Source organism: Musa acuminata, chromosome BXJ2-6 (assembly GCF_036884655.1).
Source record: "Musa acuminata AAA Group cultivar baxijiao chromosome BXJ2-6, Cavendish_Baxijiao_AAA, whole genome shotgun sequence".
NCBI lineage: Eukaryota > Viridiplantae > Streptophyta > Magnoliopsida > Zingiberales > Musaceae > Musa > Musa acuminata.
This window is the reverse complement of record NC_088343.1, coordinates 8,491,127-8,513,059: the sequence shown is the minus strand read 5'-3', so window position 1 is coordinate 8,513,059 and position 21,933 is coordinate 8,491,127. Positions and strand designations below refer to the sequence as shown.

The 21,933-nt window shown below is 40.5% G+C and overlaps 4 protein-coding genes and 1 long non-coding RNA gene across 5 annotated transcripts; 3 read left to right on the top strand and 2 right to left on the bottom strand.

Annotated features, from left to right (window-relative positions):
• The first annotated feature begins 584 nt into the window (after positions 1 to 584).
• Positions 585 to 5,413, top strand: LOC135614614 (uncharacterized). The gene is made up of 4 exons (XR_010487605.1): positions 585 to 1,159; positions 1,249 to 1,337; positions 3,709 to 5,000; positions 5,095 to 5,413. It is a non-coding gene; the product is annotated as an uncharacterized LOC135614614 (long non-coding RNA).
• LOC103987392 (tetraketide alpha-pyrone reductase 2) lies at positions 3,504 to 5,755 on the bottom strand. Its single transcript, XM_018827123.2, has 6 exons — positions 5,650 to 5,755; positions 5,401 to 5,573; positions 4,789 to 4,977; positions 4,220 to 4,382; positions 3,934 to 4,123; positions 3,504 to 3,844 (listed from the first exon to the last, which is right to left on the bottom strand). The coding sequence occupies exons 1-6, from the start codon at positions 5,753 to 5,755 to the stop codon at positions 3,703 to 3,705; spliced, it is 963 nt and encodes a 320-aa protein (XP_018682668.2). The 3' UTR covers positions 3,504 to 3,702.
• A 2,224-nt stretch (positions 5,756 to 7,979) lies between these two features.
• On the bottom strand, positions 7,980 to 9,190 carry LOC135613461 (transcription repressor MYB4-like). The gene is made up of 3 exons (XM_065110491.1): positions 8,913 to 9,190; positions 8,692 to 8,821; positions 7,980 to 8,602 (listed from the first exon to the last, which is right to left on the bottom strand). Exons 1-3 carry the CDS (start codon positions 9,040 to 9,042, stop codon positions 8,185 to 8,187), a joined length of 678 nt encoding a protein of 225 aa, XP_064966563.1. The 5' UTR covers positions 9,043 to 9,190; the 3' UTR covers positions 7,980 to 8,184.
• Positions 9,191 to 11,742: 2,552 nt separating this feature from the next.
• Positions 11,743 to 12,726, top strand: LOC103988316 (E3 ubiquitin-protein ligase SINA-like 10). The gene is made up of 2 exons (XM_009406862.2): positions 11,743 to 11,967; positions 12,088 to 12,726. The coding sequence occupies exons 1-2, from the start codon at positions 11,743 to 11,745 to the stop codon at positions 12,724 to 12,726; spliced, it is 864 nt and encodes a 287-aa protein (XP_009405137.2).
• Positions 12,727 to 15,441: 2,715 nt separating this feature from the next.
• LOC135614612 (derlin-2.2-like) lies at positions 15,442 to 20,754 on the top strand. The gene is made up of 6 exons (XM_065112143.1): positions 15,442 to 15,684; positions 15,932 to 16,031; positions 18,366 to 18,580; positions 18,672 to 18,755; positions 19,394 to 19,447; positions 20,280 to 20,754. Exons 1-6 carry the CDS (start codon positions 15,586 to 15,588, stop codon positions 20,451 to 20,453), a joined length of 726 nt encoding a protein of 241 aa, XP_064968215.1. The 5' UTR covers positions 15,442 to 15,585; the 3' UTR covers positions 20,454 to 20,754.
• The last annotated feature ends 1,179 nt before the right edge of the window (positions 20,755 to 21,933 follow it).

Genomic DNA, 21,933 nt, shown 5'->3' with positions numbered 1-21,933 from the left:
ATAGAGTTTTTTTTCTCAAAATAATAATATTACTCTTGTACCATATCGTCTTTGCCCACCCTCTCCTCTCATATTCTCTTATCGTTGTCGTCGTTAACCTCACTCTTGCCAAGGTGACAACGAGTAAAGGGACGGGCCATACACTCTTGAAGGCAACGAGTGAAGATGACAATGTTTGTAACGTCTGCTGCACCCATTCGCTAAGGTGACGATGAAGACGATAATAACATCGTAACCTCTCCTTTCTTGCCCATAATCCCTCCACCAAAGTTATCGATGAAGGTGACTAATCATGATCGTCGTAAATGATAATAGAGAAAGGGAAAAAAATATTTTTTTTTTAATAATAATATTTTATAATTTTTTGAAAACAATGAAGGTCTGTAAATTTTTTTTGAAAAAGTAGAAAAGTTTTTCAAAAATCTGCCGCCGTAAAGAACGAGTAGAATAGTATATAACAATAAAATTCGACAATATGTTACTTAGCATTGCGTATACGTACGCGCGTGCCGTTACAATGGTTCGTTTATGATATATTGCGATCACAACGCCGCATCGTACATTTTACAGACGTTATAGCTTTCTGTAACGGGCTTTCCTGATCGTGTGCGGAAGTGATGGAGGATGCCGTTCCTCTGTGTGCAAATCGAGCGCCGTCCTCCCACTTCTCTGGCGGCGGCGCTTCCTCCCTCGGTGCCTTCAACTTCCCCATCGTAGCCCCCATCGAGGTAACGACCCTTCTGTCTCCTCATACACACAACCTAATTAATATATGTTGTCATCTGCGTATTCTTAGCACCATCGCAGCAGTCGGATGGTTGATATCCGAGAGAGATTAGGAGGCACGATCCTCCTGTATTTGAATTTTAATCTTCCACTCCAATTGGTATGCCTCTATTCTTGCCAAGTTTAGTTTCCTTGGGTACAAAGGCACGATAGGCCTAGAACTTGGTACTTTGTTTAGTATTCATTAAGTTCACCAATCTAGTAGATCTTCGTGCCTGGTTTATAAATGTAGTTGTAGCTATAAATAAAGCTATAATATTGGCTAAATTTCCAACCATCACAGATGCATGCCATTGTATTGCAATGCGAATTACGTTGACACAACTGACAAATGAAGGGGCAAAAGGCTCAATAACAACAAAGATGCATTGAAGTGAGCAAAAGTCATTTAAGGACAATGCTAATTTCTCAGAGTACTATCTAAACAGTGTGGATGCTTTTTTTTTTTTTTTTTTGTGGCAGAATGTTGAGGAAATATTGCCGTGCAAAATATGCAGGAGATACAAATGGGCGTAGGATATTTTCTAGATTCATGTTGGTTCTTCCTTAAGGTACGCTATTTTATAATTATGTTTAGCTTTTGGGACGACGTTGCGTGTGTATATGTTTTTCAAATTTTATTGTTGGATGTTGATCTTTTAATGATGTATGAGATGGATTTATGATTCCATATTTGTTGTTTGATGTCATTTGTTTGGATCAGCATGTTTATTTTTAGTTCTTGTTATCTTTTCTGTAGCTTTTCAGCATTATGTTATTGAATATAACTTGTCCAGCGCATAGATTACGAGTGTTTGTTTATTACTTGTTCTAGTTTATTTTTCATGTATAACACACATCAAGAATAAATTAATATCAGGGTCCCTTATATATATATATAATATTATAAGGAGAACAGTTATTACCATACTATGCATGTATAATATATATTTTTTCGTTTCTATGTCCTACGCAACTGAGTGACCATATGATCCGTATCTGGGCGTACCAGAATACAACATCAGAATCCATGCTTCATGCTAGGGCCAGCATGCCCAAGTTATTATTCTATACATTGTAATGACAACCAAACACTTTTAAAGAAGTGAAAAACCATAATTTTCTAGCAAGATCCGAGAAAGAGTTCTATGTTTCCTTCATTAGTCCAAGAACTTGGATTATGAGAGAGTGTTCTGGCAAGATTCAAATGAGGCACCTAATTTGCAGCCATGAGGGTGAAGTCTTCGTTAATACACATAATCAAGGCCTACATGTTAGGTGTTGCTTGAGTTTGTTTGTTGTCAATGTGGTAGCACTTGGTTATTGTTCTGAGGTTAACTTAATGCTTTTACTCACTAAAGTCAACAGAGCAGTTAGATGTTGTGGTAGAGACAATGGAAAGAAAAGAACCAACTAATTGGGCATGTTTTCATAGCACATAGGATTGAGACTGGGGTTGCATACATTCTAGGTCCAGGGGAGTCAATGACTTCAAATCATATTTTAAAGGCGCTTATAAGTTGCTGTGTTCATTGTGCTTGACTTTCATGTGGAAAAACACTGGTTTCTTGGCAAGACCTTTTCCATCCACCTACCGGTGTAGAGAGGCCATCAGATCCGATGGAACAGGGCTTGCTTTTCGTTCCTTAGAATTTCACTCCTGCTGCGATCAATCAGGAGTTCCCTTGATTGCTTCTATAAATATGAAATAGTGATCATGTCAGTCAGGTTTCTCAAATGACCATGAGTTACATGAGATTCCTATTTTTTATATGTACGTTATGATGTCAATTTACTGAGAGATGTATGACCATCTGATATGGTTTGTTCGGAGACTGCAATCGTACTCGGTTTCTTATGTTCGCTTTATTCTGATCATCTGAATGGTTTGTTCGCTTTATTCCGATCATCCTTGAAGATGTCTAGAGAGATTTTAGATGGATCCTGCAATCGTACTCGGTTTCTTTTAATGTTCCTATCCAAAAGAAGCATGAGTGTCACCTTGATGTCAAAGAGTCCTCGATATCTTAGAAATGATTTGATATTATAATCTGGAGATGATCTTTTTGAATCATCCTTGATAATACTATTCACCTACTTGTCAAAGACTTGAATGTTTAGAGACTGTATGGATTCTAGTCGGAGCTGACTGGTAGAGCTGTTGCCATGTTCCTTTTGGTTTTAGCACTTAATCAGTTTAGACTAGCCTGACAAGGCCCCCTTGTGCTTAATAGATGATTAGGCATCTTCATTTTCTATCTGACTTTATTGTGACTGTCTTCCTAATGCTTTACCAAATTGCTTGAATGCATTATGAGACACAGGAAATACAAATTGAAAAGCAGAGAATAGCAGTCTTCCAATCGGTCTTTGCTGTGAGATGTGATGATAATATTTGGTCTCCGGACGTCTGTATACAGATTGTTTAGTTTACCGTTCCAACGAGTACTTGAGTGAAGGCCTTTGTGATACCATTATTGGTGTGTATGGATCTTTTCAGAAGTACAGGCTGTCGTTCAACCTTCATTTACTTGGTAAAAATAATGTTCATGTTTTTTCTTTGCAAGTCTCATTTTGAGATAATGACTTTGTAAGTTCACACCTCATTTTCTAACATTACCAAAGCCATTAATCGAAAAAAAAATTCAGTACCAAACCCAGTGATTATTTAGAATTTATTTTTAGAAAAGAAGTCACACCAAGATTTCTTTAAATGCTATCACATTACCTTTCTCGTGATGTGACAAATCATGTGGAAGCAGACTGAATGGAAAAGTTAATCTAAATTAAACAAAAATAGATGAATCATGAAAGCATCATAGCATCTAAGGCTAAGTGGATATCTAAACTATGGTTTTTTTTTCATGTTAATTGGCTGTGATGTGTCACTTTCAAGGACCTTATTTCACTGATATCCCTTCTGTTGGCCATCTTATTTCACAGGAGTCCCTTCTCTCGGAAGCTCTTGATGCAGTCATTAAACATCTGTGGGAGAGTTTTGAAACATGGAAGCCCGAGTTCCCTGATCTTGGTAGTGTCCATGCTGTGTGGATTGTTGTCACCTTCCTGGTCATTGCACCTGTCGGTTCCAATTCGATGTCAGTAATATTGACTCAGGAGGCATCTCCTGATAACTAAAACAATCAGGGAACAACAAAAGAGTATCACTTGGATGGCATCGGATAAGATGGGTTGTTTGCTCTAATCATCTCCATGATCTCCGACCAGCGGGCAACACTACCGGAACAAATGAGCCTTCCGGAGACTCTGCTGTCCTCCATGGCAAGAATGTGGCTGAAGATTACATCATCAACGTGAACAAATCCCATGGTTGTGTTCGGGTACCAGGAAATATTTCCTTTAAGAAGATGGTCAGGTTTTAACAGAGCAAGACTGAAGTGTTTGCGTGATGTTTGTGATTCAGAGCATGAAATTGGAACATAGGTGTATTTACCTTTCAAGATGGAGAGTATGAGGAGGAGGGTGCTCGTTGGTCGTGGTGCAATTAATGGTCCGACGACAAAAGATGGATTCACTACCACTAGATTGATGCCAAAATGCTCTGCTAATCTCCATGCTTCCTTTTCAGCCAATGTCTTCGCATATGCATACCACAGCTGCCATTTGGAGATGCTTAAATTAATAAAGGGTAGACCCAGAGTTTTGTGCTGTGTCAATGACATCCATCACATACAGATAGAGCGCATCGCAGTTGGATGTGAAGTTTGCCGATATGCTACTGACACAAGCTAAAACTTCTCATCAGTTCTTTGTCAGTTAACTAACTTGCATTGGGCATCTGGGTTCCCTGCAAACACATATTTGTTTTGGCCAGGAATCGTTTGCAGGGAAGGACCCTTTTTTTGGTGGGCCTGGCCATCTGCTGGGAACCAGATGCCATATACAAATTATTCAGCTGCAAAGAGTTGTTCGGAAGTGTTCTTCCCAGATAGATGAGCAAGCTCTTTGGGTATCATGAAAAGCACACTGCTGAAAACATGTCAGGAATATGAGAAGGCTTACGTTGTATCTTTTGCAGTATTCGGGGTCGCTCCAGTGTGACTCGTTGAGTGGGGAAACCAGAGTGACATCATATCGGTACCTGATGGAAGAGCAGGAAGAGGTGAGGACGACACGCCTCACCGAGCTTGCTTTGGAGCAGGATTTGAGCACATTCGTAGTGCCTTGTATGGCTGGATCTATCAGAGCTTGCTGCCAACAATTGAACCTTATCGGTATTAGATCTATAGAACAGTCGAGACTAGCATGACATTGGTGCATATCTTTTTACTTCAGTGGTTCACTCTCTCACTCTCTCTCTCTCTCCAGTTATAATCCAACCAGCGCAGTGGCCATCACCGGTTTGGAGGAAGAACTCGTTCAGCAGAGGCTTGACAGATACAGCTGCCAGGTATTATATCCTAACATGATAAAGACCAACGAGGAGGACCCAGCGCAGTGTTGTCGCCGATCATCTTGGAGAAAGCACAAAGGACCCACTAGTCGGGGGATCTACCGAGGTTTAATCGGAGAAGACAGACGAATATTTTGTCAAAATTTTCCCTTAGCAGTCTACTCACAGATCACAATCAACAAGAAGGGAACAACAATGGAGTTCAGTGTGCGTGCGTGGACCTGGACGTTTTGGTCTTGCGGAACAAAGACAGGTGATGCAGTGTGGAAGACACCGTCAACGCCGTCAACGGCAAGGTCGAAGCTTCCGTCCACCAGCAGGTCTGCCTTCACCAGCTTCAGCCGCTCCTTGGCTCCACCCATGCTCCACAGAAACCCAACCCTGGCCACGTCCTCTGAGGGAAGAAGTCGGTCACGGAGATAATTGAGGCCTTGTCGAGTCCGTAATGACAAAGAGCTAGTTGGATATACCTGTATCTCTGACCGTTGCCCGGACAGTGTGGCCTCTGCTTAGCAGTTCTCTGATGAGGTGGGACGCAATGAAACCTGTTCCTCCGGTCACACAGTATTCCGGCATCTTTTTCTCTCTCCAGGGAAGGCCTCGTTTTCTGGTGATGTGTGCTTCCTGTTCCCGAGCCGGTGAAGCCTTGGCTTGTTATACTTGGTGTTGGGAATGCTACAGGTTGAAAGGTAGGCAGATCATGTGAAGTGTGCAAGGTTTCATGCTTTGGATCATGCGCTGATATGAAATGTTCTTCACGAGATAGTTGTGACACAGGTATGAGAATGGGACGACCCTTTCTCTGTGTTGTATTTTGATAATAACAGTGAAATTAAACAAAAAAGAGATAATAATTGTCATTATTATATTATTAATTAAAGAAGGGGAAACTTTATTCAGAACTATAGCAGTTTAAAATGATAAAATTACACATATATATTCCTTTAAAATTACTGATTTCATATTGTAAACTTGTCATACAAAACTAACAAACTTACAAATTTGTAAGATTGGTCGCATATTAATGTCAACATTTTAATTAGACTAAACATCTTTTAAGAATATATATATATATATATATATATATATATATATATATATATATATATATATATATATATATATATATATATATATATACTTCTTAAATTAATAAATTGCATGTTATTATTATTGTTAATTTAATTTTAGAAAATTAGGAGTCATAATTGGTGAAATGTAATGGGCGCTTCAGATATTTAAAATTTTAAGAATTTTCAAACTAAATATTTGTTTAGTCTAAATTTACTTCATGAATGCTAATAGGGGTGATAAATTAGAAGAACATAAATATTTGAAGGGATACATAAAATCTAAATATTTGGAGGAATTAAAATGCTAAGTTGCAGAGGACCAAAGAATAAAATTGAGAAACCAAAAAAAAAGAAAAACCCTGCTAGGAGTTTGAAGGTCAGCAGTTACTTGTTATTTTTTCGTTCCTGTTATCCAGAATATATAACTAAATAACACTTGAAATCGATGGTAGAGACAACATCTACCGCACTCGCAGGAGGAGGAGATGCGCTATTCGCGATTCAAAGGTATATAAAGATTGTACTATATATTCAGGTGGTTTGTATGTTAGGTGGAGGAACCGATCATCCTAACATCCTTCACGATGAGTCATGTGAATGGTCCGTCTCTCGCAATCTAGATGAAACATGCGACAGTCGCATGGACCCCACGCATACAAGTCCGGTCCTGTGAGAACATCCACATCACAGCCCGTGCTGGACAAGCTTTCATCCATTCTTCCAATGCACATCGACATTAAAAATTTTTAGCACAATCGGTGTCCCCTTATATCAGGAGCTTTACATGCTGATCTCATGTTGCCATTCCAAGTTGCAGCCAAGCAAAGGTTAAAGACTTTTAGGTACTCCTCATGTTCCTTTTGAACTTTGACATCAGACGTCCAACATGAACTCGATCATTTGGTGGGTGCTCAGTTCCAAGTTCCAGATTCCACCCATGCGTTGCAGACAAACAGCCACGGTCTGATTTCTATTCCACGGTCGCCGTCATCACGAGATAGAAGAGGCAGCACAGTCTGTGAGGGGGAATGGCCTCCAGTCAAGTGTCACCATGGCCAGGTTGGAGAACAGTGACACTCGGACGAAGGCTGGTCCCTCATGCATGCTTATCTACAGTTCGCTCGAATAACAAAAAGAAAAAAGAACGAAGGCTTTGATTTCTTTCCATCTTTTTAATTACGATGATGTTCGTCACAGACCGGAGAACTAATGCATGCAGAAGCACTGTGGAGTGTGTTCCTTCCTTCCTACATGGGACCTTCGGATGATCATAAGGATATCGATCTTGGCTTTATCTGAAACTAATGTTGCATGCCCCACTTCGTCCCGAAAAGAGACCAAGCTCTTAATGGCAAATCCTCTTTAATAACTCTCGCTTTTCAGAAGAGGCATGCGATTCGGAGTACTTAATTTCATCTTCCATCATCCATGCACCTAAATTTTAGCTTCTTAAAGCCATCACGACTGTAGAAAAATCAAGGTCATGTGGTACGCAAGCACAAGGAATGGTAGGTTCGCATCAACATTACCCTTCGCAAGTAAAGATCCAACATTAACCTTCAAAATCTACTTGCTGCCAATTTATACGCGCCAAGATACGTACAGTCAGACGACGCTTGCACACGCGCGCAGAAAACAGAGGACGTTTTCCGTATTCGACGTCGACTCTCATGTTCGTTTGCTTCTCGGATCATTTGTACTCGTTCTTGAACGACAAAGTTTATGACTTCATATGTAATCAATCCCATCTATTCGTTGATTTTTCGGAGATACTTGAGGGATAAAAATAATATATTTAAGCTACAATAGAATCGAACAGTACACGTCAGATTGTACGTAGTGCCTCCGCTGCTCAGCAACCGCAGCCCTCTGTTCCGCTACTCCATAATCGAGACCTTCGTACGCTGCACCATCACTCCACGTGCGACCGAGTTATGGAAAGAGGAGGAGCGTTGGGTTCTCGAGACGTGCTGGGTCGGTCGAATCCTCCGAGCCTGGTCTCTTCTCTACAAGCGAAGATGGAAGGGAGATGGTAAGGTCAAGGTTCAGATCGGGCAACCCGCCGTTGCAGTTCTCCTCCGGACGTCCGTCGGCGTAGCAAACCCGGTGGCCCTCCGTCGCGGGGTTGAAGCGCCAGCAGCGCTCCACCCGCTCATTGGTGGCGTCGTTGGTGCTCGATAGAGTTGCACTGTGCGAGCTCTGGGATCGACGGAGCAGCACGTTCTGGGTCACCCGGTGGTTGTCCGGATCGACACCCATGCTTCTGAGCTTCTTCCTCAGATGAGAGTTCCAGTAGTTCTTGATCTCGTCGTCGGATCGTCCCGGCAGTCTCCCGGCTATCAACGACCACCTAAAACAATCAAATCACGGACGAGAAAGATCGTTACTCTTAAGATAATTCGACACGCTTCTTTGGCCAGTCTGGAACAGTAAGCATACCGGTTGCCGAGTAAAGCGTGGAGCTTGATGATGAGGTCCTCTTCGTCCTCCTCGAAGCACCCTCCTCCCACATCAGGACGGAGGCAATTGCTCCAACGTAGCCTGCAACTCTGACCGCGTCGAAGAGGTCCTGTCCAAGAAACAGTCTCAAAGGTTAGCCGTCGAGCGAACGTAAGCTACACCTCATGATAAAAAGCTGTATGTGCTTGTCGACCGACGACCTGCACCCCGGGGGACTGATCTCCAACTGGCTCCGCCATGCACTCTGATGCAGTCGACGACCTTCTTGTCCTCTTCTTTTATCCACGCTCTCCTGTTGCTGCCTTGCTTCTCACAACAAGGACTCCTCATTGTTGTAGGTATAGACCAAAGAGAGAGAGAGAGAGAGATGATGAAGGATAAGGAGAGAGTTGGAGGATATATAGTGTGAATGGGGGATGAGGGAAGTGGGTACAGAGATTGAAGGGATGCAGTGGTTGAAAGGCGAGGAGGGAGAGAGTTGACCGAAGACTGGTGGTTTTGGCGATGGGGGTGGGGGTTGCGATGTGCAGCTTGTTAGTTGCAGGTAGAACTTAGAAGTCTTTTGCGACTCTTGAGGGAAGTAAAGTGACCAAACTCTGTGGATATCATGAAATCGAGAAGCCGCATGAGGACGGCCAGCACGTGCTGACTGATAGATTTCCAAGCGGTCATCTCCCCCACAGCGATAATAATAAATGTGCCACCAGCTCATGCTCAGTCCAAACTTGGAATATCAATCGGAGCCTTCATGGGATCCTTCTTTTTCTTTCATGGTTTTAAGGATAAACACTACTTCTGGACGGAGCTTTGTTGCTCTATCGGCCGTAATTACAAGCGAGCCCTGTGAGCTCCGGTCACCTGCACTGCATGTACCGGAAAGATAACACTGGACGGTCTTACCTAATCCCATGCCACCGTGTGCGATGCGCGTTGGCAGGAAGTTGAGGCCTTCATCTACAGTCCACTCAAATCTCATTTATTATATTCGGTTTAATATCAACCTTCATAAATACATCCTGATAAGCTCGCTTTAAATCGAGAGAGATCTACGATTTAAACAAATTAGGATTTATTGTCGTCACTTTCGCTCATCTCAAACGGTTGGAAAACATTATAGCTAGTTATTATCGTAATAAAAACATGTTCCATCATACTTCGTGTCTTCCAATTTAGTGTCGCGACTACGTTTATTCCAGCGGACCCAACTTCATTTAAAATGTGAGGAGATGACCATTTTGCTTAAGGCTTTGAGGGAAATAATTTTCTCCCGTGTCCAGCATCAAACCATCTTCTCTAATTATTTCCAGCCCCATTTGCTCTAATGTGGAAGACGATATCCCAACTCTGGTTCTTTGAATTGGTAGTTGATAGTGATCCTTTACACCATTGTCGAGGGGTTAGCACGGCTTGGTTCGGTCCTGAGTGTACAAGATTATCCACGTTGGTACTTGGGCCGTGGGAGTCGTCGTCCGATGGGGTCGGGCTTTGAGGCTTGGCTTCAAGATCTGGAGACTCTCCTTTGGTTGGCCGTCTTCCTCTCTATCGTCTATCCCTACACATATGTCAGGGTTCGAAAGGGAACTCCTAACTTCGACCCATCCGAAGATTTTGTTAGAATTGGGTGGAAAATGAGCCAACAAGAATCGATCTCCAATCGTCGGCCTCGTGATGATTTTTATCCTTCAGCCCGAGGACCGATCATACCTATCATATTTATGGTTGTCGACCCATCGGGCGGTGGGCTTACTCCTGGAGCAGATGTTGGGAGTCCTTAGTGCCATGGCGTCGAACAGCAATGTCGCATTAGATGTCGTCCCGACCTTTACGGGACGACGCTGTACTCAGTCGATGTCGTCTCGATCTTTGCAGGACAACGCTGTACTTGGTTGGCACTGTTTCGACCTTTGCGGGATGGCACCGTGCTCGGGCGGTGCCATCCCGACTTTTGCGAGACAGCGTTGTCTCGATATTTGTGGGACGACAGTGTACTCAGTCGGTGCCGTCCAACCTTTGCGGAACAACATTGACCGAGGGGCATCGTCTGTTATATTGACCTTGATGCTGATGTGACTATAAACCGTGGTTGGCAGGTTAGATAAGATCAATACGATGAAGTATCAGTTCGATCAAGCAAAACTTTGCAGAGGTTAATTCTAGGCGTTACAAAGCTCTCCTCTTTTTTGTTGGAGATATCACAAATAGGATGCTTGGATTCTCGTCCTACCACTAATTTGCCTTGTGTGCTCATCACTCTCTTGGTCTGCAGGTTTCATAAGTTTTATCCAATCATAGTTATTGATCACAATAAAATGTTTTGCAGACCTGCAAACAGTTCGATCAACAAAGGTTTTTCCGAGTTTCATTGGAAGCGTTTAGTACATATGTTGTTATATGATACTTGAACGAAAGTAAAAGATAGACAAATGGATGCATGCATATGCAATAAAGACATCTGTTTCCAGTACAGATAAACTCAAATCTCTGGGGTATACAAACGGGCCATCTTGAAACAGCAAACGAGGCCACGCCTGAAGAATCCAAGTGCGCCATGAGGTGTCGTTTTTGGGAAATATGGAACAGGAAACTACATGCAGTGAAAGTGCAGGTTACCGTAAGAATTACGATGCATAATAACAAAGCACAGTTTGGTGAAAGAGCATCGTTAGCCTGGGAGTGGGGGGGGGGATCATTTCACGTAGAAGTTTTGTTGTAAGTTTCACTACGTAGTGCTCAGGTGTCGTATCTTATTTATATGTGCAACGTGTTCAGCTTTCTGTTTCTATTTGTACCTTCTTTACACTGATCAAGCGTGCGAGGCTTGGCAACACGAGTCTCTTGAGGATATGAAGGGGCCATTCTGAACTGGAAACGAGGCGACTCTCCAATCGATTCATGGTCATGATGCTTGTCTGCTATTGCAGGTTTCCCGTATGGAAAAGTGGGAAGTCACAAGTAACATGTAGTCGTCTTGAGTAGTATATTTGCATCATCCTTGCTCAGTTGCATTTGCATCTTCGGCGCCTCCCAGCCATGGAGAAGTACACCAGGAGCAAGAGAGGGCAAGCTGCTGCTACCAAGTGCTCGGGATCGAAATCGAAATTGAAGGTAGAACATGCATCTACTGCTTCCTCTGAGGCAGCAGGGAGCCAGAAAAGCCGCAACAGCAACGACACGGGCGTCGACATCGGCAGCATTGCCCTCCGGGTTCTGGAATGCATAGTATGTTTCGGCCCGCTGTTGCCACCTATCTACCAGGTTCTTATCTCTCTTCTCTCATGACTATCGGGGGTTGTTTTAGTCTGTGGCAATCCTGTTGTGTACAGGTGAGCTTCACGGAGCTGGTTTTATACTGTCATCTCTTGTAATTTTTCTCAGTGCCAAAATGGTCATGTTGCATGCCATCCATGCTACGAGAAGCTTCGTTATATATGCCACACCTGTGAATCTCTCCTAAGTTACGCTCGAAATCTAGCTCTGGAGAACGTGATGGAATCCGTGATGATCTCTTGCCCTCATGCCTCGTTTGGTTGCGAAGAAACTGTTGCTTACATTAAGCAGCAGGAGCACGCGGAGAAGTGCACCTATGCTCCTTCCTCGTGCCTGTTTCCGGATTGTAACTATGCGGCTTCCTTTAAAGAACTGATCATCCACGCCACGAAAAAGCATCACCTCCCAACCCGTTCGTTCGTCGACGGGAGCCCCTTCTATGAGTTCTTGGATTTCCAATCTATATTTCTTATTCATCATGAAACTAATACCTGCTTTCTCTTGCGTAATAGTGGTCAGATAGCTTCAGGGCGTGCTTTTTCAGTCGTATCCAATCGATCATGCTTGCGAGGGACAAATTGGCTGTATGATTTGACGTTGTTTGACGTACTGGAGTTTCGGCTATGCGGTGCCCTTGTTGAACAATTGGACAACCAGTCCTCTCCTGAAACTATTCTCTTTGTACCTCAGAAATACTGTACTCCCCTTGTGGATAACTTGAGAATTTGCATTCGCAAAATCTCATAGTAGGTGTTGTTTTTGGTGTCTCCCTTGGTTTGTGGTTTAGGTGTTGTTAGCTCCTTCTCGTGTCTCTGATTACGCCATGTTTCCCGTATTTTTGCCATGAATTTTGCTGTATTGTTGTCCTTTTGTATGCTTACCTATTGAAACATTTTTCTTACTCTAAAGCTCTTTAATTTTCTCTATTATTATGTTGGTCTCTTTTGAGACCTTTTAAAAGCTTTTAAGCTTTTTATTATGTACGGTGACCACAATGATGTGGTCTCTTCTGAGACAGTAGTAATTTATATTTATTTATCTTCAGACGGTTTGGTTTGACAGGTTGAAGGAATGTGTTGACGTTCATCTTCTCTCGTTACTCGTAAGTAGTTACTATTTATATTTGTTATCGGTCTATGTCCCCGTCCGCCACTTTCATGTGGCAATGGTTGCCGGTCGTTTTCGACGCCACTCGCATCCGATTCGTTTCGATCCGATTTCCTTTCTCCCTTCTCTTTCTTCTTTTCTGTCAATCCAATCCAATCCAATTCCACCGTTAAAACTGTCGCTATGGCTGTTTTGTTGCTTTTCGATCGCGCGGCGTGCTTCTTCCCCCTTCTCTTCAGGATTCCTATTCGGTTGTTTTTGGATCTGGCTCAATTCCATTGGTCGCTTCATCGCACCTCGTCGCCGCCGTTGCCACCTCCGTCCGGTTCTCACTCGAGATATGTTTTCTTCTCATCTCTTCTTTTCGATTTATGGTTAGGGTTCAAGATTCATGTTTGCCAGTGTTGCTAAACTCGATTCTCTTGGATAAATGAATGCGTCATCGTGAAGCAGCGATCTCGATGGCGCTGGAAGAAACCGAAGAGGGCTCATCGTGGGGAATAAGGAATGGGAATGAATCTTGCAATTCTCTGTTCCGAAATTTTGATGTGTGAAGCTTGAAGGAAGACGATAAAAATTGAGAGAATCTGATTTGGTTTGATCGACAACCTAGAAGCTTAGCTTTTGGGTTGGTGGTGTGAAATCTGATATATGTTAATTGTCACCGCTTAGAACTCGGCGAACAAGAAAAGACGGGACATTAAAGAACACGAAGGTTTATGCTGCCGGTGTCGATGTCCGCTGTGTTGTCGATGCGGGTTTTCTTTCTTTGGAGATACTTCGGTCCCCTCAGTCCACCTCACTTGCAGGTTCTCGACTCTCTTCTCTCATCACTATAACCTGCTGTAGTCTGTATCAATAGGTATATTCTGAAGCCTAAGTACTTTTACTTTTCCTTTAGGCCACGGTAGGACTAATATCAAAGGCTCTCCTTTGCCACGAAGGGCTTGTTAGCAATTGAATCAGAAGCTACAGACCAAGCCAAGGGTTGGTTTAAGCAGATGGGAAGGTGTGGTTTCAAATCAGAATTGGCATTTCTTGTATTGAAACGCACTCTCTTTTTAAGCCTCTAGTTTTTGCTGCTTGGATCTCCCTTGGTTTGCTAGAATATATGGTGTCGCTCTTTGCTAGGACTAGTAGCAGTAGGAGAATGCTTTTTTGAATTGAATTGCCTGTGCACATGAATGTGCCTCTAGTTGGGCTTAGTGCGGAGAGGAGAAGAGCTTAAGGTGTTCTCCCGTAAGTGCTGTTGCTGCAATGTATGAGGAGCTATTTCATCTGGTCTTTCGGAATCAAATGCATAACCCGAATTGCTTTAAGAATTGAATTGGAGAGTTATCCTATAATATAATTGAGTGACAAGACTGCTGATTGCTTCCAACCAGCAATGTTCTGTGTGCCGATAGTGAGTTCTTTTGGTTAACAACACCTATTACGGGTAGCTTCGACTCTGCTTTACCTGCATTCTGCTTATTATTTGTTTTTTTGGTTCTTACATCGGCAAACTCACATTAGCTAGAGCCTGAAATAAACATAAGCTAACGCACTTTGGCTTCTGCAACTCTGCTGAAGTACAGCCCCAAGTAGTGAGTCGGTTCAATTCATTCAAGGAAAGCTGCTTGGCTTGCTCTTGTAGTTCGCAGGTTAGAGTGCATCATTGCTTCCTTCTTTCTATGTTACTTGACGCGAGTCTATCTATTTCTCTTACAATAAAGTTAGAATAGTGTGAAGCATGATATACGGTATCGAATGATACCGTACGATACGGACGATATGTACCACTATAGTGTTACTGTATTACACTATAGCATTACTATAGTATTACAGTACTATACTATAGCAATGCTACAGTGCTATAATACGAAGAAAATATATAAAATTATTCGGTACGCTCTGGTATATCGCTCGGTATACCGTCGTATATCGCTCGGTACACTGGTATCGTACCAAATCGAACCAACCTCGAAATATTGATACGGTAAGGTATTACATATCTTCATGTGAACTAATATATTAAAATTCCCATAAGCATTTAGTCTTGCTTGTTTACTTGTTGAATTACAACAAAGGGCAATACTCAAGTGCATGGGGTTTTCTGATTCAACTGTTGGGGTGGTATAAGTAAAGTGGAGTTTGAGTGTAATATCGAGTCCACTATACTCTGAAATTAAGTATCTCGATTAAGTAGCATTTTTGTGCGAGAGAGGGAGAGAGAGAGAGTCGATGTGTTCGGTTCAAGAAGCAACCGACTCGATCCAACCTGATTAAGTTTCACTAGCACTCCTTTGATGGGTTCCACGTGTCTATGGCAACGCCGTCGCCATGGACATATTTAATGTGGTTCGCTACCAACTCGATCCGGTCCACCTAGTGCTACTTCAACGCGTCTCTCACCCTCAACCAATTCCACGATTGGGTTTTGGCTTCTTGGCCTGTGGATTGCGAGGCGTGCGTTCCTTCCGACCTTCTCTGTTGGGTTCCGACTCGGTGTTTTTGGAAATGGCGCAAGCGGTGGAGGAATGGTACCAGCAGATGCCCCTCATCACGAGATCATACCTCACTGCCGCCGTCGCCACCACCCTCGGGTGCTCGATCGAGGTATCTTTTCTTCTTCTTATTTTTCTTCTTCCTCCGATCTCTCCGTTCGGTGAAGGGTTAGGGTTCAAGATTCATTGTTGCTTGTCGATGCTTCTCGTACCCCTTTCGTTCTTGAATATTAGCGATTTCTTGGAAGGAGTTTCGGATGGTTGGCACTTGTATGCCTTCTTTATTAGGTTGTCCATCGTATATTCTTAGGTTGACGAGGTACTCCTTTGATGGATGCTTGAATTGATTGTTTTCTCAGATACTATCGCCATACAGTTTGTATCTGAATCCCAAGCTCGTCTTGCAGCAGTATGAGATTTGGCGGCTGGTCACGAACTTCTTGTACTTCGGGAAAATGGGTAACGAATAAGTATTGAGTTCTGTCACAATCTTGGAATCTTGTTTTTTCGTTTTAGAATGATCTTTTATGTGCTTCGGCAAAATGGGTCACGATAAAGTTTTTGAATCCTGTCACATTCTTGTGATCTTGTTTTTTCGTATCAGATTGATCTTTCATGCACATCGGGAAAGATCATTCTGACACGAAAAAAGATCATTTTCAGAAATATCTTTTATTGGTCTTGGAGCCTGCTGGTTTTATTTTCTCCGTTATGTATGGAACCCTTGATGAACGAATTATGGTCGGTAGGGGCTCCTCTAACAAACTCGCATGTTATTATTGAGTAGCAGTTACATGCCGCTGTGACCGAGCCATCTCCCAATTTCTCAATATGCTAGAAAATTTTGATTTATTAATAATGAGATTATACAGAGTCATCCATTTGGAGTCCTGGATGCTACTTTCTAGACATTTATGGAAGGAAGGTGTACTCATAATGTGAAGTGTTTAGATTGAGACTCCTTATGAACATGTGGAGATAGGTTGGGAACATCTGTCAAATGTTAGAAGGAGCCCTGGTTGTTGTATCAAGTTGATTTTTCTCACAATTCAATCCCCAACAAAATATCTTGGGTTTGATCATCCAGCACTGATGTACTATATTCTATCGCAACTTCAAAGTTAAGCATGCTTGAGCGAGATTGTCACTAGGATGGATATCCCCCTAGAAGTTTTTGCTTTCTCATGTTGTTCTAGCTTGTTTCTGTTGCTAGTTTTTGATGAAATTATGTTAGCTTCATCTAATGCTTGTCACATGCACAAAGCTAATGGATTATCTGGCTCTTTGCTGTGTATGAAAACTAGATTCTGGTTAAATTCCCTCATATGTTAATTTTATGCTGGTACCAAGTAGAGTCCAATGTTGACAAAAAATCTCAGGTACTGATGCCGTAATCTTTCGTTTGGTGTGACCATATAGTCATCAAATAAGCCTTAGAAGCCTCTACATTTGCTATCATTTTGTTGGTCATTTCTTGGTTTATGTCTTTCAAAGCATGCTAGTCAGGTTGTTCACTGTTAAGTTTGAATAAACAATTGATTTTTTTTTTTTCATTTAGGCCACACTTGAAAGTTGAATAAATAAGTCCATTCTCGGCACATTGTATGTGTTGACTAGAAGAATTAAGCTATTTTGTTTTATATTTTTATGAAGAAAAGTCAAAGTGTATCATCTTGCAGTCTTTTCTCATTTATTAGTGTGTTACAGTTCAAAGGTTTCTGATCGATTATTAACAAAACATGTGTTTCAGCTAAAAAAATCCAAGTTCCAATTTGGTAATTCCTGGTTTCAAAAAATTATAAAGTATTATTATGTTAGCATATCTAAGCTATGATGCATATGAAACAAAGAAAATTGATTTTTTTAAAATGGAAATAACAACATGAATGTAACAATGTATATATGTATGATAATATATACTACAAAAGTTGACTTTTATTTTGCAGTTATAAATTATGATGAATAATATTTAACTAGCATCTCCACCCAATTAGGCATAAAAGATGATAGTTCTCCTGACATTGTAGTTAGAAGTACATTGACCATATATCAAAGGAATTGATAATATCTCTATTGAAGTTTGCCTGAGTGTGGGAGATCATAGTATCTTGGATAACTAGCATGGTTCACTTTATTGGTCCGTACAGGTATATCGACCAATCATTGATATGGTACATATCAAATCGTACTGATATACTGACACATGGTATGATAGGACATACTGACAAACTAACATGTACTGCCTGTATCAGTCCCCTATTAGATCGGACCGGTACATACCGCCCGTGTGCCGTAGTATGACATGCCTTTATAATTACTATGTTTGATGAAGTATCAAAAACTATTAGTATGTCTAATTGTCCGATAAGTTTTTTGCTACCATCGTATAAAAACAGCAGTGCCATACTTTTTTTCCTTTTTTTCTTGAGACACTGCTGCTATTTATTTGTTAATACAGTTGATGAAGAAAATGTAAAAAGAAAATACTTGTATGTTGTTTATATTTTCTCCAAAAAAGAACTTGTGATAGCAATTAGGTATGATTCTGTTTGAAAATATTTGAGAAAAAAATCACTACAGTGGCTTGGCAAGTCAAAACAAGCATACAAATGCACCAATAATCCTTTCCTTTGGTGCATTATTTTTGTGGTTCTTGTTGCTAAGTGTTGACTTCCATTCAATAGTTTTTATTCTTCTTATTAACCATTTAGTTTTCTGTTGAGGCAGTTTTAACCAGAAACATTCATTATATGCTGTATCTCTCATTGGTGTTTATTTGTTGAAATTTGACAGACTTTGACTTCCTATTCCATATGTTTTTTCTGGCTCGATACTGCAAGTTGCTTGAGGATAACTCATTCAGGGGCCGGACAGCTGATTTTTTCTTCATGCTTTTATTTGGTGCAACTGTGTTGACTGGGATTGTTTTAATTGGTGGGATGATACCGTATGTGTCTGAGACTTTTGCAAAGTTTTTCTTCCTGAGCAATTCTTTGACGTTCATGATGGTCAGTTGTTGAATATTATTATTTCTTACTCCGTGTGTGATATCTAAAACCTTGATTAACCTTCTGTCTCTCTTTATATTGAAATTTGCAGGTCTATGTTTGGAGCAAGCATAATCCTTTTATTCCCATGAGTTTCTTGGGTCTTTTCACTTTTACTGCTGCTTATCTACCATGGGTGAGTGGCATCGTTGAATTTTCTCGATCAGCCAAGCTCAACATGAGCTTTCATTGAATAATTTCTTTTCTTAATTAGCCAACTTATTTAATTTTTAACTTATGTATCTTAATTCTAGTATTAATGTGATATTCTCTTCTCTTGATAGTGCATTCTGAAAAGAAATCGGAAGGGTTGCATATATTTCTGATTATTACTCTATACTATTTTTGTGATGTCCTCTTCTCTACTTAGTAATTTCTGAAAAGAAATTGGGAGGGTTGCATATATTTCTGATGCTTCCAAAAAAGAATCTCACAGTGAAATGTTGTTAGGAGGGAAAAGGCTTTCTAAGACTTTCAGTTTGTTTGATATTGTGTATTTGACAAGATTACTTTGTTATGGCCCTTTTTCTAGCAGCATGTCTCTTTGTACTGCATGACTGTAAATTTGGCTTTCTAATAATGAAATTTGTCATGAACATCATGTCTCTTTGTACAGGGTGTCTGCACAGTCATCAAAATGAAAATTAATTGTTTCTTATTTTCAATAGATGTTCAGCTAATTATGAGTGCTTAACATCTGTGTTCTACCAGCTGGATTTAGTAGTAACAATGTTTGAAAAAGTCATCTAAATGTTTACAGTTTCCCTGTTATAGGTTCTTCTGGGGTTCTCTGTTCTTGTTGGCAGCAACGCATGGGTGGATCTTCTGGTAAGCGGTTGAAGATATAAGTATTGCATAGCTGACATTCAGATAAATAAATGTTATACTTTAGTTAATCCATGAATTCCGTATTTCTGATTAATGTCCTTGGAAGGTCTGCTGTCTAGATAATCGATATGGTGGTAATTGTGGACTTGCATTCTGGTAAATGACTGTCATGGGTGATGGTGGTCCCAATTTTGTTAAACTGGGCAAGGGTTACTCTACTTAGATGGCAGTGATGTGCTCAGTTTTTAGTCCATGACCTTTTGCTGCCTTTGGTTGGTCACTGTCTTGTCGGGTATGTGGTTTGGTTTGGTAATTATTAATAGTCTAATTTAAGAATTTAGACTCTAAATATATGATGCTTGTTAGAACATTTAGTTGAATCAGTCAAAGGTTGTTGCAACTTATGTGATGCTGACAGTTGAAAGTTGAAACTTATCACCCAGTGTTTATGCACAAAAACAACAGAAAAACACACTTTGAGATATGATCCTCATTGGTGGTTTTACACATGCTTAGCGAAAAGTTCACAGAGTCAACTTCCAAAATCTCAAATTTTTGGTATTTTATTCGACCATTGGATTCGCTAGGTTTGGTTTCTTGGTTCGCCTTTTTCAAGGTGGAAACTATAAAATAGATTTGTTGGCCCAACTAAATTATATTGCGCTTAATCTGAGATTTACAAAAGTTGTAGGTGACCACTGGCATCGTTTGATCTGTGATTTGCCATATGGTTGTGTTGCCATTCTTCATGAAATCATTCGTGAGACCAGACCATACTTACGATGTATCTTTTTGGCATCTCTGAGCTGATTATATGTGGTTCTTACTGCAGGGCATGATTGCGGGTCATACATACTATTTCCTCGAGGATGTCTATCCTCAAATGACAGGACGCCGACTGCTGAAAACCCCTTGGTTTATTAAAGCACTCTTTGCAGACGACAATGTGGTGTTGGCGGCAGATGCCAGATTTGCTCCACCAGCACAGAATCTTCATCAAGATTGATGATGATCGTCTGTTCGTGTAACATTTGGCGAGAAGGCTGAGCTCATCTTTGTACTATAGGTGGAAAAACTGAATTCACCCTTTTTTCCTTTAGAACCTAATATGCAAAGTGTGTTGTAAATGCAGAAGTTTTATAATGGACGCCACTTATTGGTAGATTTATTTTTAGTTTTGTCGAAGAAGGGTGCCAGGTTGCAGCATCCGGATTCAAACAATTAACTGAACACATAGAAGATATAGTGGCAATTAATTGTGGTCAAATGCCAGGAGAGCAACAGAGAAATACTGCCGCTTTGTTGTGCGTTGATGTGCATGCTATCACTTATTTGCAATGTTTATCAACTTATTTAGTCACTAGGTTCAACAATGTCTATCAACAATGTCACTAATTTATAATGTTACTGGGTTCAAGAATGTTACAGATTTACAAACTTGTTTAGTCAATGAGTTCAACAATGTCTATCAACCGATATATTCCCACAGAAAAAGCAATTATGTAGTCGATACTAAGCTAAATGTTGTATACTAAGCTAAAGATGAATAAACATGCAAACGAAGCATTCGAATGCCATGAACATGTGATCAAATAAATAGCTACAATATAGTGAAAAAACAGTAAAACTCACCGTTCCATTGGAAGACACGAGGAAAGGGTTTGAGATGACTACAACATAACATTTTTCTTGTAGTGCAGTTTGGGTTCCAATAAGATTTGACAAGACCAAGGAAGTCCTAATCATACTAGTTTTATGATTTGCCATATATGATATAATGGGTGTTTATATTGAGTTTTCTTTAAGCGTATAAGAATAACATATTTTTTATTATTTTTCTTGATTTAGTGTCAGTGAGAGGATCATTATGCAGGTACATTGGGCAGCATGACTCTACTATCATTAAATTACCTTTTTTTTTGTAGTAATATATTGTTTGTCAATATCAAGTTCATGGATGTAGATCTCCATCATTGAGTATTATGATACTATTGATCCACTAGATTAGGTTTTACCTATTTTACTCGTATTAGATTGGGCCTGATCAGACTGTCACGCATCCTCCATCCTATATTAAATTATAATTAATCTATATTTAGATGTTCATGGTCATCAATTTATGCTTATACCAAACTAACAGATCAAATATCTTATCAAAGGAGATCTTAACATTTTATAATAAAACCATAATTGCAAGTTAAAAATATTTTTATCATGAAAAGTATACCGATAATCTGCCAAAAAAAAAAAAAAGATACGGAAAAAGATCAAAAGCCTAACATAAGATCTTTTGCTCATGAACTTTTGAATCAATCTAATATTCACGGCCGTAAGACTCGTCAAAAAATATGATAGGCACTAAATCGATAGAAAAAAACATCAAACTAGTAATCAAAACCTACAATAAACATCCCAGGATCATATATATATATATATATATATATATATATATATATATATATAATCATGTTTCTCATGTTGTTCCA